General features: G+C 42.4%; 3 protein-coding genes and 1 long non-coding RNA gene across 5 annotated transcripts; 2 read left to right on the top strand and 2 right to left on the bottom strand.

Moving 5' to 3' along the window:
• Positions 1-585: 585 nt before the first annotated feature.
• Positions 586-2,316, bottom strand: LOC102300297 (claudin-4-like). The gene has a single exon (XM_005926280.3). The coding sequence runs from the start codon at positions 2,017-2,019 to the stop codon at positions 1,453-1,455; it is 567 nt and encodes a 188-aa protein (XP_005926342.1). The 5' UTR covers positions 2,020-2,316; the 3' UTR covers positions 586-1,452.
• Positions 2,317-3,111: 795 nt separating this feature from the next.
• Positions 3,112-14,275, bottom strand: LOC121814785 (claudin-like protein ZF-A89). Of its 2 annotated transcripts, none has more exons than XM_042222329.1 (2): positions 13,593-14,275; positions 3,112-3,259 (listed from the first exon to the last, which is right to left on the bottom strand). In XM_042222329.1, exons 1-2 carry the CDS (start codon positions 14,203-14,205, stop codon positions 3,240-3,242), a joined length of 633 nt encoding a protein of 210 aa, XP_042078263.1. In that variant the 5' UTR covers positions 14,206-14,275; the 3' UTR covers positions 3,112-3,239. The 2 variants fall into 2 exon arrangements, with proteins under 2 accessions (XP_042078263.1, XP_042078264.1); XM_042222330.1 differs by having other exon boundaries at positions 3,112-3,879; positions 13,715-14,275.
• Positions 4,513-16,156, top strand: cldn29 (claudin 29). Its single transcript, XM_042222331.1, has 3 exons — positions 4,513-4,579; positions 4,860-5,536; positions 15,280-16,156. The coding sequence occupies exons 2-3, from the start codon at positions 5,056-5,058 to the stop codon at positions 15,915-15,917; spliced, it is 1,119 nt and encodes a 372-aa protein (XP_042078265.1). The 5' UTR covers positions 4,513-4,579; positions 4,860-5,055; the 3' UTR covers positions 15,918-16,156.
• Positions 8,502-11,018, top strand: LOC121814786. Its single transcript, XR_006054568.1, has 2 exons — positions 8,502-9,594; positions 10,802-11,018. It is a non-coding gene; the product is annotated as an uncharacterized LOC121814786 (long non-coding RNA).
• Positions 16,157-16,599: the final 443 nt, after the last annotated feature.

Here is a 16,599-nt window from a genome sequence, read left to right as displayed (position 1 = left end):
TAAGGTGTTACACAAAATGAGACCTTTTACTATTGCAATTTAACTGGCTAACCATCAAGCAGGGGGTCTTTGGAAATAAAAATCAGATCAGACAACTTATTACAGTATGTTTAACTGAAGCCAAAGTAAAAACGTTTTATTCATATTCATATCGTCAATATTTTCCAAGTTTCAGGCCAACTAGCTTTGAGCATGAACATCATGGGATACATTCTAGTTTCAACAACAAAACTGCACCAGTATATCTATTACATAGAGCAACATAAAAGAAGAATTGGTACGGTGAATGTTTCATCTTCATATTCTGAAATTTGATGTTTGAGAATAATGCATTTTGTCATCATTTCAGTTTATTTTGAAAAATCTCAACAGGATCTTCAGCTTTATTGTGAAAGGTTCATGTGGAAAATAAATAAGCGGACGGCGGAGCTCCACGCTGGGTTTACCATTGTTGTTGCTAACAAACCAATGCATAAAAACAGTCGCTTATCCGTCTGTAGTGTGGTTATTTTAAATATAAGAAAAAAAGAGAGCTTTAAGAAGTTTACGTAGCCACTACAGTGACCATCAAAAACAAAAATATTGCCGTAAAAAGTTTATTTTGCGACACCACGAAACAAATGATAGCGTATGATATTAAACTATAAATGTTTTCATATCATTATCCGATATATATCGTCATATCGAACAGTCCTAAGTGCAATTAGCAGTTTTACAAAATAGAAATAAAAAGACAAAAAAAAATAAATTGTCATCCAAAGTACAAATATACAGTGAATTTTTTTATTTTTGTTAAGATACAAATACACAAAGGTGTTTTTTTTTTTATTTACAGAGTACAACATGCACAAACAATGGAGAACACATAGTTTAAAAATGTTACAAAGTCTACCACTGAATTCATACCTATTTTTACCTAATTTTTTAAAAAACGGTAATAGCTTATTTTCTGTAGCTGACTGGTTTACTTCATTTTGTCTAACTTCCACTAAAACTATCACTGACATTCACTGAAAGTATAAAAGTATAAAAAGACTTTTTCACACATGCAGTAATACAAATATTGCATAAGATTATGAGCCTTAAACAAATACTATTCATTAAATTTTTTAAAACATGTGCTCTACAAAGCATATCGGACATTTTTTCAGTAAACATTTTGTATTATCATATGCAACATACATACAATCCAAGAGCAGCTCAAACAGACTTCATTTTCCTTGTAGCTCTTTAAAAATATTAAAATACATAATTATACATGCAATTTACTATATTAATGTGCCACATTTCATTATGATTTGTTGTATAATTTCAATATTGTGCAATTACAGGTTGACAAAAATGATGAAAATCGAAGTTCAAAGCCCAAAACAAAAAAGTCTTTGAGAGTGCACACATTGTCTTGTGAACTGTTAACAGCAGCATGTATTGGATGTTCTACAGCATGTTCTCTCATCCTCTACAGCATCTGTAGGTGGTGCACAAAGTAATTCCTCCAATGACGAGGAGTGCTCCAGATACCCATCCCAAATATATAGAAGCTCCCAGCTCTCCTTGGCTTCCTGTTGTGGCCACAGGATTATAAAACCCTGTGATGATGCTGTAAGCCGACCAGGTGACAGGAATAATACACACGATCCCTGCTATGATAAACACCACACCTCCTGCAATGCCGGCATTGGATTTGGTCAGTTGGTCATAATCAAAGAAAGAAGTGCATCGAGCTCCAACCACTGTGAGCCCGATGGCCACCACGCTGACAGCAATAGACACACAGATTAGAGCCCTGGAGGCTTGCAGCTCTTGTGGTAAAGCCAAAACTGAGTCATAGGTTTTGCATTGTGACTGACCCGTGCTCTGGAACACACAGTTCATCCATAAGCCTTCCCAAAACACCTGAGCAGTGATGATGTTTGACTGTATAAATGCCGACACCTTCCACATGGGCAGTGCACAGATGAGGATGGTGCCAAGAAAACCGAGGATTGCCAAACACACACCAACGATCTGAGTCTTCATGTTTTCAGAAAATAAAGTCTGTATTTAAAGTAAAAAAAACAAAACAAAAAAAAACATCAGAATCAACCTCCAGTTGAGTTTAAGATCATTTTTACTTCCAGCTTTCAGTTGTCTGTAAATGCTGCTGGTTGGGTTTTGCTTTGCTCAGGTATGAGAAAGGCAACAGGGAGGGGACTCTGTGTTCTGTGGCAAGTTTCCTGTTTGTCTTGATTCCTGCTTGACCTGAAAAACTAGTAGAAGGCCATTAACAGAAGCAATCGTGTATAAAAACTTGCTTTGTCATTACAAAGGATAAACAGATTGCTCATTTAAACCAGCAAGAGAGACTGCAGATTTCATGAGGTATACTTCTTGTATTTTTCACATATTACCAGAATGCATGAAAAACTAGACCAGTATCAAATTACTGATGCATTTTTATGAATATTTCTTGGCACTTAAATGTTTTAATCTTACTAAATAAAGCCTATGTTAGCTCAACCTCTTTACAAAACCAAGTCAGCAAGCAAAACTGGCAGACAGACACATCACAGGCCCCAGAAGATTTTTTTAAATCTATATCAGATGGCATGTCGCCTAGTAACCACATAAGGTAAAATTGTCAATTTGGGACTTTATGCACCAATCACATAAAGTCCCCAAGCACAATATTCAAACCTATAGCCACAAAGCCTTCATTACATGACACCAAGCAACCAGCAATTAAAAGCAGACCAAACACTCCAGCATCAAACATACCAGTTGTATGTCAGACGGGCCAGATAGATTTTTAGCTTATTTTGTACTACTGCCCCCCTCCAAATACAATATCAATTCAAGTGCAACTCATGAATTTGTAGCGCATTTTTGCTGATTGTGGTTTGGCATTTGTTGCCTTTTAGTTTAAATTCTGCAAGACAATTTGCACGCAGTTAGCTGCCTTCTCTAAATTCCTAGAGTTTGCATTTTAGTAGTGAGCTGGAGCGTAAAGTCTACCATGTTTGCTGAGAAAGTGCGGTCTACAAAAGCAGCCTTTTCTTTGCCACAGATTCCACTGAAAGCAATTTAAATTTAAAAAAAAAAAAAAAAAAAAAAAAAAAAAAACAACCATAGCAAGTTAGTGAAAAGAGTTTTATTAAAATCAAAAAGTAAAAGCACCTAAATATTTAGTCCATAAAAACAGCCTAGTCCATTTCTCTTGAGGGTGACAGTCTACAGCCGTTCCAACCTCTTGCAGACATTTAAACATATGCTCCACCACCTGTTGCAGAGCGTGGAGCAGAGTATTTGACAGAGTATCCACCATCTTTAGGCTGCTTGCACTGACAACAAAGGAGTGCACCTCCAATGATCAGGAGTCCAGATGAAGCCCAGCCAATGAACAGCGATGCTCCAAGCTCTCTCCTCTGTCCGTCAGACATGATTGGGTTGTAGAAGTTCCTGATGACCTCATTAGCAGACCAGGATACAGGGATGAAGCACAGGATGCCACCAACAATGAACACCACCCCCGCAGCAATGGCCACCTTACTCTTTGCAGTCTCCTCTTCAATGCAGTTGGTGCACTTTCCGCCTGCGATGGCAAGCAGGAGTCCCATTAGGGTGACCAAGATGGAGATCACAACCAGAGCACGGGCTGCCTGCAGGTCTTGAGGAAGAGCGAGCATGGAATCGTAGACCTTGCACTGCATCTGGCCAGTGCTCTGCATTACACAGTTCATCCAGAGGCCCTCCCAGAAAACTTGTGCTGTCACGATGTTGTTTCCAATGAAAGCAGACACCTTCCACAATGGCAAAGCACAGGTAATTATGTCCCCAGAAAAGCCAATCACTGCCAAAATGATGCCCAAGATCTGAAGTCCTGCAGATGCCATACTGTCTCTTCTGGTGCAACAGAGAGCTGTGAGGAAGAATCAACTAGAAACACAACAAGACACCAGCCCTCAACTGCAGCTTTTATATCCACATGGGAGGCTCGTGGTTTCTCCTGATTGGTTATTCAGAAGTGTTCAAAGTGAAAACACCTGTGGTCATTAGGACTGACCTTCTGTCCAGTGATAGCTGGCATATGTTCCAGATCCCCTCCAACCCATTTTCTTATGATAAGCCAATAAGAAAATGGATGAATGTTTGCAAAAGTGCTGTGAAAACTCAAATGAAAAGAATGTTTAGAATAAAAATCTTCCACCTAAATTAATGTCTTTTTCATTATTTTTTGTGGGTGTTTTTTGTGAGGCTATGATTTCACTCAGACAAAAGTAGCAGTTTTACCAAGAACATAACAATGAGAAGAAAAGTGATTTTAAAGATTGCATTTTAATATTGACTTTAGTATCTCGTGTAACAATATGAGATCATAATGATTGCTTTTGGTTTTACATCTGATTTCATTTTCTTTTACCAGTGCAGCAATCAAGCTGAGTGAGTCCACCTGTGGTAATTAGGTGTGAGGCATTGGCTTGGGGAAAAAAACAAAAGAAAGAAACAGTATTAAATTAGACATGCACCACGTTGGTAGTTTCTCAGCCTGTGATCCTCCTTGGTATGGTTGGTTTCTCTTTTAATGAGCCTATCTTATCAGGTAATGGGTTTTAATAGTTTTGATATTTTTAACCAAATCAAACTTACTACTTTTTTTATGATTGTGGGATTTCTTACTTTCTTTCTCCAGAGGCAATAAAAATGTTTACCCTTCTTTAGAGTCGCTGCTCAGACATTTGAAATTTTTCTTTATTAAACCTAACATGATGTGGTTGGGTTTGTGCATCATTCCATATATTTAAAATTAATTAAAAAGAATTCCCCCTTGATTTGCACTGTTAAAGCTTCTTTTCTTTCTCTGGGCTCTGTTTGGGGACAAGTGGGCCTCTTTGTTGCCAAGAAAACCTCTGAAATCAAATGGAGCGTGATTGATGCAGTGGAGCCAGAGCCCACCCAGAGGAGGGCTGTATTCTGGGGGGATTTGTAGGTCATATAAAACTTCTGCTGAGAGTGGACTCTTATTTGGAAACCCTGCAAAGAACTGACTTGTCTAAAAAAAGGGGGGAAAAACCTGTTATGGCATCTTTAGGGTTGCAGATTCTGGGTGTTGGGCTGGCTGTGCTTGGGTGGATTGGAAACATACTGATCTGCATGCTGCCCTTGTGGAAGGTATCTGCTTTCATTGGAAATAACATTGTGGTGGCTCAAACCATCTGGGAAGGACTCTGGATGAGCTGTGTGGTGCAAAGCACCGGCCAGATGCAGTGCAAGGTCTACGATTCCCTTTTGGCCCTGCCTCCAGACCTGCAGGCAGCTCGAGCCATGATCGTCATCTCCATCCTGTTTTCTTTGTTTGGCCTGCTGCTTTCTGTGGTTGGAGGTAAATGCACCACCTGTGTTGGGGACAAAATGGCAAAAGCCAGAGTTGCTATCTCTGCAGGCTTTTTCTTCATCCTGAGTGGGGCTCTGTGTCTTGTGACTGTATCGCTGCCTGCTAATACCATCATAAAGGACTTTTACAACCCCATGGTTCCAGATGCTCAGAGGAGAGAGCTAGGTGCCTGTTTGTACGTGGGCTGGGGTGCAGCAGGGTTACTACTGATTGGTGGTTCACTTCTCTGTTGTCAGTGTCCAGCAGGAGACAACCGCTACAGTGGTGCGAAGTACTCGGCACCTAAATCAACAACACCCGGGAAGGAATTTGTCTAAGATTATATTGCATTACATGAGAAGTGGATGAGCATGACCTCTTTCACAAAGAGTACAAACCTGTTTCTTATCACAGTGTATGCATAGTGCAGGTGTGACTAACACAATTGCCTTTTGTCTGTCAAAGTGTGTGTGATGTTAGATTACTGCAGGACTGGTGTGCTGGGTTTTTTTCTAACTCCTATATTAAAGTTCTTTAAGTGATTTTTAACCAATAAACTGTTTATTGCCACATGAAATTTTTTAATTGTAGTTATTCTGCTTAATTCACTAAGATGTTTTGGGATCTGATTCCCCACCACCATCAGCAGATCGACCCCTCTGGTAGTTGTTTTTACAATTCAGACTTGGTTTTCAAACACAACTCGTGATAATACTTAATTTCCCAAAAATATAAAAGTTAAGATAAATTCTGCATTGCTTTTACTTTTGAACTGGTTATACCAGTGCACTGCCATTATTTAAAAATGTAATGCATTTACTTAATTAAATTAGTAAATGTAATTTCATAATTTTTAATAGGGACAAGATTTCAAAAACATATACCGTAAATGTCGGGCTATAAGCCGCTACTTTTTGCACAAGCTTTGAACCCTGCGGCTTTTAGTCAGGTGCGGCTTTTCTATGGATTGTCCATGATTTTTGTCATATCGTAAGACGATTTGTTTTGTTTGTTCCGCTGTTGTACGGCACTACGTTGCCTGGCGGAAGGGCATGTGATCAGACACACAGTATCGGGGTTCAAGAGTGGTATGTTGGTCACATGTCCATCCGCCAGGCAACATAGTGCCGTACAAGTAGCGCGAAAAACAAACTTCAAAGTAGCGCTACGCGTTCAGCGGGAGTCGTGGATGACGAGCGGCGATAAACTTGCGAAAAGCAAGTTATGCTCAACTCCACCGGTGGAATCTGACAGCGTGGAAAAGTGTGAAAACATCCATGATCACCAACGGATTTCGAAGGGCTGGACTGCTGCATGATGGAGAGGAGGACACCGCCACGGCCCTTCTGAGGGTGTTCGACTCTGACACTGACAACGAGGATTTCTTTGGTTTTGAAAGTGACAACGAAGGAAAGAAGCTGAGAGTGGATGACGAAGCCATCCTGAGCCTGTTCGTATCCGACACTGGAGAAGAGGACTTTGGTGGTTTTAGTGCGCAGGAAGATGGTGGTGAATGACTGACTTTTCTTCTTGTTAAAGCCGTGTCACTGCACCTGAGCCTAAAAGGTAGTCCGAATCTATTTTTCTGGTGTGCTGTAGGTTATTGTTATGTACTACATTTGTTACTCATTTATGAAGCACAGTACATGTTTCGTACTTGTAATTACCGCTACTTGTACATATACCTAAAAAGTTATGCAAATATGTACCCATAACTTGTTTTTCAAAATATTAATAAAAGGGGTGTGTCTCCAAACAGCCATCTCTTTCCTGACAATTCCCTTTGTGCATATTCTCTTACATATGATAAGTCAACATTGAAACACCTGCGGCTTTTAGTCAGGTGCAGCTAATGTATGTACAAAACAGGATTTTCCCTGATTTTAGCTTGTGCGGCTAATATTCAGGTGCGCTTTGTAGTCTGGGAAATACGGTACTTTGATGTTCACTGGAAGTTATTCTTCAGAGATTACCCCCCACCCAAATTGCTCAAATAACTGAGCATATTCATAGCAGACTTGTGACATGCTGGTACTTGTGACATGATGTTACTAGCTCATTACGTCCTACAGGGTAGGCAAAAAATATTTCTATAAAGTATTTAAACACTTCTACATTTCTTTAAATAATTTATCAAACGTCTAAAAATTTAACTTGGCAGCGATTCATTTTTGTTTAATTTATTTTTTTTATTTAATTCACAATAAAAGCCTCAAGAGTTTGCAAAACTTTTCAAAGGAGCTAAAAACCATAATATAAATCTTTTAAAACAGTTTCTGACTTGTGCTGGTTTTACTGGAAATTATTTGTAAACATGAGGTTATATTGTTACTCTTCTTTTCCCCCATGATAATTCTAATTCTCTATTGTGAGAATTGTTTTAATTGTTTTTTATATAGCACTGAGGTTCACAGAAGCAGGGTTTTAGGAAACATAAAGTCTAATTGGTTCATTTTTGGAGACTGTCAGCAGTGGTTAGCGGTGATTAGCAATTTAAGCTTACATTGTAGACGGCCTTCCACTGACATGCAGCAGCGGGAGTGTTTTCCAGCGGCTAGTTGCGGTGGTGGTTAGCGTGCCTGGCTCTCCTTTCTCCTTAACACACACAGCTGCTTATCTGACGATCTGCTGCTGCAGCACTCCAGCTGTCCCAGGACACCCCATGCTCCCTCCACATAAACACATGCTATTCACTTATAAACTTGCTGCTTCGTCCCCTCCTCATCCCAACCTCGAATCCCTGAGTCCTGCGCCCCTGTCAGGGATAATTTCAGAGCCAAAACCAGTTTTATCATTGATTTAGTAATCCTATTGGCTTTTTATGGGTGAGTTAATGGCTTAAGTTTTTAGGGGCTCAGTATAATTCTAGGAATCTGCAAGTTCATGATAGAACAGAGGAAAAGGAGAATTGAATTGCTTGAAGATGGAGAGATGCTAAGACCCTTCTTTGCTAGCTCTGAAGGTCCAAGAGGAGAACACCCCTCCACTTCTGGCAGAGAGAGGTGCCAAGCTTAGCTTAGCCTGCAGTCTGAGGAACCAATTAGAACTGTTTATTTGAGTTGTGTCATTAGAAGCTAAGAGAAAAGCTCTTTGGTTGAGAAGAAGGAAAGAAGGTAGATTTTGGGGGATAGAGTCGGTCAGAGATGTAAGACTAGCTGAGGGCCCCGGTTATCCTTAGGTACGTCAGAGAAGGTATCCCTGTCTGCGTCAGGGGTTCCACTCCATTTGCAGTGTAAAGACGGGAGCAAGCTGAGGAGAGTAAGGGGCGCAAAACAACCCTTTCTTCCCTCCATATGCGGCAGGGGTATTTTGGAAGGAGTTGCCATGGTTACTCCTCTGGTCTGGGATTTGTAACGTGATAGCTGGCTGCCAAACCGCAATCTCAAAGAGGGAGGAATTGTGCTTGCGTTTGCGAGTGTTGTATGAAAGGTCTGTCTGTGTGTCTGTATACGTTGGGAAAGGAAACCAAGGGAAATATACTTTCTTTTATATCTTTTCGAGGTATTATGCACTTGTTTGTGGGTTTTCAAAGACCTTTCGATGTTTTATGACAGAACTGGTCAGGGTCGTACCTTGCTATTTCAAAGGTTGTAGCATTTCCCTGTGGATTTCCTCAGCAACCTAATGGCAAACATACACACACACACACACACACTTTTTTTTTTTACCTTCATCTCCCACCCACTTAGGGGCCTCCACTTAGCCAGCGTGGTGGAGGTGGTGGTGGGGTGTGTTTTACAACCCTGGTCAGGGAAAGCCCTGAGCAGTGGGCTGCCCGGCTAGTGATTACTAGCTACACGTACCACACACACATAGGCATGGACACACACTCACGAATGACTCACTACAGGGGAATGTTTCCCTTGTTTTTGAATGTCATAAACTGTTCCCATGGAAATGGCAGTTACTCAGAGGGCCTGTTGACTTGACCACTGGGGTCTTATTGAGATTAGAGTTCTATGGGAGAGATGGACCATTTGATGCTCTGGTTAGTATCCGTCATCATTGTAGTTTTTGTTGTAATGTAAAGATGTGTATACCTGTATCTAGGGCCTCAAAAAATCTCTTTGATTTATTTGAAGTTAAGTCCCTAGCCTGCCTCCACACACATGTGGTATCCCTACACATGCACGCACTCAGCAGTTACCCGGTTCCCTGACTTTCAAACCCAGAGAGGTCTGAAAGGAATGAGGATGATGTCATCATCACCTGCAGTTGTGAAAGAGGTTAACCAGCACTACATGGTAAACAAGATTGGTTTGTCCTTTTCCACACATTTTCAATTATAACTTTGGCTTTTAGCCACTATGAAGAGAAGATAACCCTTTGTTCGTTTTTTGCAATAGTTCACTTTCACCTCGTTTTCAAAGTTCAGACCAACCACTTTAGTTTATCTGAAGCCAAGATTCCAGAAAGGGAACCTTTTGGATAGAATCAGAATACTTTATTGATCCCTGGGGGAAATAATTTAATTAATTTCAATAATTAATTATAGCAAAGATCCATCCAGAGAAATTGAAAGAACACATAAAATTATTTTGTTCTTTCAATGACTTGAAATTGTGTAATGCTGAAGTTAAGGATCAGCAGTGGTAATGCACTGGAAGTCTCCTGGCAGTCCATGGACAGCTCATCTACCTGTAGAGAGTGTCTGTTGTCGATAGGGACAGCGTACAAAGTATGTGGTAAAACTAGTCTGTGGGAAACTCTTGCTTGTACTGTTGTTGGTCAGTCAGCCAGCTGCTGAAAATATACAAAAAGCTCCCCCCCGCCCCCCCCGCCCCCCAAATCTCCTTTTTGTGGTGAACTTCACTGTCACTGCTTTTCCCGTTCTGGCTCACTTGTCAACCAATTAGTGTTCAGCTGACACATGTTGTCATCCTCGTCCAGCAACATGCAGTTGGGATTTTTGAGGACTGCATGGGGAGTACATTTGCTTTGTTTTAAACCCCTCTCCATACCACTCCCTAGGGAAATGCATGCGCAAATGGACATATTTGTGGTAGCACAAATTAAGCTCAAGTCCACTGCTTCCTGGGCTTTTGTCACCCTGTGCTCGTCCCTTGTTGTTTGATGTAGCTAGGGCTTCTTGCTTAAAAAAAAAACAAAAAAAGAAAAACACTCACTAGACTCCCTAGTGTTGTTCAGAAAGGAATGGAGCACACTGTTGTAATTTCTGGGCAGATAATTAGTGCTTTACACGTTTTGTTGACTGACTCGTAGTACAGCTAAAAATGTTGCAACACTGCCCACAGAATAATACTGGTACCATACTAGAGACTATAAGTCTGTAACTGATAAGCCATAATGATATTCATTTCTTTTAACATTATACTGTTATTTTTGCTTAGTCATGCTCTCACTATATTCATAAATATCATCACTTTGTCCCTCTGTTCTCTTTCTAGTTTACCTTCAAAAGTAATACCTGCTGCTCTTTCTCTTTTTCAGGGTCCAACAAGAAAAGAAATCATCTAAACCAGAAGGTTAAGCAACCAGATTATAAAGTAGCCTACGTTCAGCTGGTGAGAAAACATAAACACACACACTTATCCTTCTACTCCTATCTCTTCTGGTTAGTGTGTAGTGTAGCTATAGCTCACAGACTCCTACCCAGTACACAGTGCAAGGCAGAGACCTCACCACAATAACGCTCTTTTTTTTTTTTTTTTTGGACGGCTAGCTGTGTGCGTGTGTGTGTGTGCGCTCGTGTGTGTGTGCGCTCGTGTGTGTGTGTGTGTTTCTTACTGTGGGGGCATTTTGGGGGCATTGAACTTTGATCTTTTTTTCTTGTGGGCTTTTTTTAAGGGAAGAACTGGGGTTGGTTGAGATGGGTATGTTGCATTGTCCTGCAGTTGGCTTTGAAGGCTACATCCTTAATTCACTCTTCCTTATACACATGCTTGAGAAGTACAGTTTCTTTACCTGACATTCTTCCTTTGTTCTTGAGAATAAACCACGCACATCATATTATCTCATATCTATAATTTGAATCTTTTTCCTGTGCACCTCACCAGGGCTTTGCCATATCCTACTGTACATGGTAATCCTGGAATAAATGTTTACGTGATTGAAATAAGTGTAATTTAAATTATAAAGCTACACCACGAACCGTGAAGAGCGCGCAAAACAGAGCAAGGCCAGATATGTCTGAGAGCAAGAGCAGCATGTCATTTTTTTGAAGAAAATTTACTACCTGAAAGGAGAGATACTTCAGGAGTATGGAAGCCATTTGGCCGCAAGAAAAAGGGAAAAGGAACAAAGGCACCACGAATGACAACCTATGGACCTAAGGGGGAAGTAAACGGGAAAGCGAGGGCGTGGAGCGGACGGGGACGGCAGTCGGGCAACGTCAGAAAACGAGCACGGAATGCACGAAAGGATGATAAAAGAGAAAAAAAACGGTGTCACACATGCAGAATACAAAATTGCAAAGAATGAGCCTTAAACAAATACTACATAAAAAAACAGTGGCCACACAGCATACGGACACAGTAAACAGTAATCAATGCAACATACAACAACCAAGAGCAGCCAAACAGACTCAATCCGGAGCCTAAAAAAAAAAATACAATATACATGCACATAAATGTGCCACATTTCAGAGTGATGGAACAATATTGTGCAAACAGGTTGACAAAAAGATGAAAAACGAAGTTCAAAGCCCAAAACAAAAAAGTCGGAAGCACACAGTGCTTGTGAACTGTTAACACAGCAGCAGGATGGGACAGCAGGCCCAACAGCATCTGTAGGTGGTGCACAAAGGAACCCCAATGACGAGGAGTGCTCCAGATACCCACCCAAAAGAAGCTCCCAGCCCCTTGGCCCTGTTGTGGCCACGGAGGAAAACCCTGTGATGATGCGTAAGCCGACCAGGTGACAGGAAAAACACAAGCCCTGCATAAAAACACCACACCCCGCAATGCCGGTATTGGAGGTCGGAGTTGGTCACAAGAAAGAAGTGCATCGAGCTCCAACCACTGTGAGCCCGATGGCCACCACGCTGACAGCAATAGACACGCAGAAGAGCCCTGGAGGCTTGCAGCGTGGGAAAGCCAAAACTGAGTCAAGGCGAGTGGACGACCGCGTGCGCGAACACACAGTTCACCATAACCCCCAAAACACCGCGACAGATGAGGGGACGTGAAATGCCGACACCTTCCACATGGGCAGTGCACAGAGGATGGGGCCAAGAAAACCGAGAGGCCAAACACACACCAACGACGGGGCAGGTCAGAAAAAAAGTCTGTAAAAGGAAAAAAACAAAAACAAAAAAAAACATCAGAACAACCTCCAGGGAGGAAGACAACTTCCACGCAGGTGCTGTAAAGGCTGGGGGGGCGCCAGAGGAAGAGCAACAGGAGGGACAGCGGAGCGGGCAACCGTGTGGGGCGAGCCTGCTTGGGACCTGAAAAACGTAGAGAGGCCAACAGAAGCAACGTGGATAAAAACGCGTGCAACAAAGGAAACAGATTGCCAAAACCAGCAAGAGAGACGCAGGCATGAGGTAACCGGACACATAACCAACATGGAAAAACGAGCCAGTACAAAACTGATGCAGAAACGGCACTTAAATGGTAACACAAAAAAGCCTAGGAGCCAACCACAAAACCAAGGCAGCAAGCAAAACGGCAGACAGACACACACAGGCCCCAGAAAAGAAACAACAGATGGCAGTGCGCCAGTAACCACATAAGGTAAAAAAAGTCAATGGGACTATGCACCAATCACAAAAGTCCCCAAGCACAACAAACCAAGCCACAAAGCCCATTACAGACACCAAGCAACCAGCAATTAAAAGCAGACCAAACACCCAGCATCAAACAACCGGAGGAGTGCAGACGGGCCAGAAGATAGCTTAGGACACGGCCCCCCCCAAGAGAAGAGCAATCAAGGTCAATTCGCAGAAGGGAGCTGCAGGCGTAGGGGGGTGAGCAGGCCGGGAGGAAAGCGGCAAACAAGGTTGCCGCAGAGCGCCCCGCGAAAATCCTAGAGGCAAGAGGAGCGGAGCGAAAGCACCAGGGCCAGAAATGCGGCACAAAAGCAGCCAACATTTACCAGAAACAACCGAAAGAAAAAAAAAAAAAAAAAAAAAAAAAAAAAACAACCATAGTCAAGTTAGTGAAAAGAGTTTTATTAAAATCAAAAAGGAAAGCACCAAATAGACCAAAAAAACAGCCAGGCCACCTTGAAGTGACACGACAGCCGTTCCAACCTCTTGCAGACAAAACAGCTCCACCACCTGTTGCAGAGCGTGGAGCAGAGTATTTGACAGAGTATCCACCATCTTTAGGCTGCTTGCACTGACAACAAAGGAGTGCACCTCCAATGATCAGGAGTCCAGATGAAGCCCAGCCAATGAACAGCGATGCTCCAAGCTCTCTCCTCTGTCCGTCAGACATGATTGGGTTGTAGAAGTTCCTGATGACCTCATTAGCAGACCAGGATACAGGGATGAAGCACAGGATGCCACCAACAATGAACACCACCCCCGCAGCAATGGCCACCTTACTCTTTGCAGTCTCCTCTTCAATGCAGTTGGTGCACTTTCCGCCTGCGATGGCAAGCAGGAGTCCCATTAGGGTGACCAAGATGGAGATCACAACCAGAGCACGGGCTGCCTGCAGGTCTTGAGGAAGAGCGAGCATGGAATCGTAGACCTTGCACTGCATCTGGCCAGTGCTCTGCATTACACAGTTCATCCAGAGGCCCTCCCAGAAAACTTGTGCTGTCACGATGTTGTTTCCAATGAAAGCAGACACCTTCCACAATGGCAAAGCACAGGTAATTATGTCCCCAGAAAAGCCAATCACTGCCAAAATGATGCCCAAGATCTGAAGTCCTGCAGATGCCATACTGTCTCTTCTGGTGCAACAGAGAGCTGTGAGGAAGAATCAACTAGAAACACAACAAGACACCAGCCCTCAACTGCAGCTTTTATATCCACATGGGAGGCTCGTGGTTTCTCCTGATTGGTTATTCAGAAGTGTTCAAAGTGAAAACACCTGTGGTCATTAGGACTGACCTTCTGTCCAGTGATAGCTGGCATATGTTCCAGATCCCCTCCAACCCATTTTCTTATGATAAGCCAATAAGAAAATGGGAAGGCAAGTGCGGAAAACGCAAAGAAAGAAGTGGTAGAAGAAAACCCACCAAAAAGTCGTCAGGAGGGGGAGGCGAGAGTCACGCAGACAAAAGAGCAGACCAAAACAAACAAGAGAAGAAAAGGAAAAGATGCAGAAGAGGTGACGTAGAGGCTCGGAACAAAAGCAAAGAGCGGACACGAAACCGCACAACGGAGGAGGCCACCTGGAAAGGAGAGGCGGGGGAAAAAAACAAAGAAAGAAACAGATGTAAAGAACAGCACCAACGTGGAGCCACCGGAGCCCCTTGGATAGGTGAGCTCTCTCAGTGAAAGAGCCGAGCATCAATGGAAGGGGAGAGAGTGGGAAATCATTGTTATTTTTTTTTAAAAATTTACACTTAAATGATTTATTTTCAGTGATTCATATTTTTCTTTAAGCCATTTAAGGGGGAAAGGCACCGGTGGCCAGAACTTCAGCCAAGAAAAAAGGACCCTTCCGAGACGCGCTGCAAACAGGAATTTTTATAAAACCTAACATGATGTGGTGTGGTTTGTTGCTGTTCCAATCAACTCAAAAAATAAATAAGAAAAAACATTAATAAAGAAGCCCACCTGAAGAGCACGAAAGCCCTGGGCTCTGGCCGGGGGACAAGTGGGCCTCTTTGTTGCCAATAAAACCTCTGAAATCAAATGGAGCGTGATTGATGCAGTGGAGCCAGAGCCCACCCAGAGGAGGGCTGTATTCTGGGGGGATTTGTAGGTCATATAAAACTTCTGCTGAGAGTGGACTCTTATTTGGAAACCCTGCAAAGAACTGACTTGTCTAAAAAAAGGGGGGAAAAAGCTGTTATGGCTTCTTTAGGGTTGCAGATTCTGGGTGTTGGGCTGGCTGTGCTTGGGTGGATTGGAAACATACTGATCTGCATGCTGCCCTTGTGGAAGGTATCTGCTTTCATTGGAAATAACATTGTGGTGGCTCAAACCATCTGGGAAGGACTCTGGATGAGCTGTGTGGTGCAAAGCACCGGCCAGATGCAGTGCAAGGTCTACGATTCCCTTTTGGCCCTGCCTCCAGACCTGCAGGCAGCTCGAGCCATGATCGTCATCTCCATCCTGTTTTCTTTGTTTGGCCTGCTGCTTTCTGTGGTTGGAGGTAAATGCACCACCTGTGTTGGGGACAAAATGGCAAAAGCCAGAGTTGCTATCTCTGCAGGCTTTTTCTTCATCCTGAGTGGGGCTCTGTGTCTTGTGACTGTATCGCTGCCTGCTAATACCATCATAAAGGACTTTTACAACCCCATGGTTCCAGATGCTCAGAGGAGAGAGCTAGGTGCCTGTTTGTACGTGGGCTGGGGTGCAGCAGGGTTACTACTGATTGGTGGTTCACTTCTCTGTTGTCAGTGTCCAGCAGGAGACAACCGCTACAGTGGTGCGAAGTACTCGGCACCTAAATCAACAACACCCGGGAAGGAATTTGTCTAAGATTATATTGCATTACATGAGAAGTGGATGAGCATGACCTCTTTCACAAAGAGTACAAACCTGTTTCTTATCACAGTGTATGCATAGTGCAGGTGTGACTAACACAATTGCCTTTTGTCTGTCAAAGTGTGTGTGATGTTAGATTACTGCAGGATTGGTGTGCTGGGTTTTTTTCTAACTCCTATATTAAAGTTCTTTAAGTGATTTTTAACCAATAAACTGTTTATTGCCACATGAAATTTTTTAATTGTAGTTATTCTGCTTAATTCACTAAGATGTTTTGGGATCTGATTCCCCACCACCATCAGCAGATCGACCCCTCTGGTAGTTGTTTTTACAATTCAGACTTGGTTTTCAAACACAACTCGTGATAATACTTAATTTCCCAAAAATATAAAAGTTAAGAAAAATTCTGCATTGCTTTTACTTTGAATGTATACACCACTTTGCCAAACTTTTTTTTTTGGGGGGGTGGGCTGTTTTTTAAATTTGATGGTATTGCTACTTTTACTTTATCCTCTTGCTATCCCCAAGAGGCCAAAAAAGCAATGATCAGTAGACCCAAGGTTGAGACAAACTACATCTCTCTAGTGAGTGTGTTTTGTAGTGGTAGTACCTCACTGATCATCTAACTTTGATGAATCAAGGGAACCAAATATAATACAAAAACACTCAAAAAAAA

Source organism: Haplochromis burtoni, unplaced genomic scaffold, assembly GCF_018398535.1.
Source record: "Haplochromis burtoni strain Fernald_Lab_line unplaced genomic scaffold, NCSU_Asbu1 Contig_83, whole genome shotgun sequence".
NCBI classification, from domain to species: domain Eukaryota; kingdom Metazoa; phylum Chordata; class Actinopteri; order Cichliformes; family Cichlidae; genus Haplochromis; species Haplochromis burtoni.
Note: the sequence above shows the minus strand (reverse complement) of the source record. Positions and strands in the feature narration are given on the sequence as shown.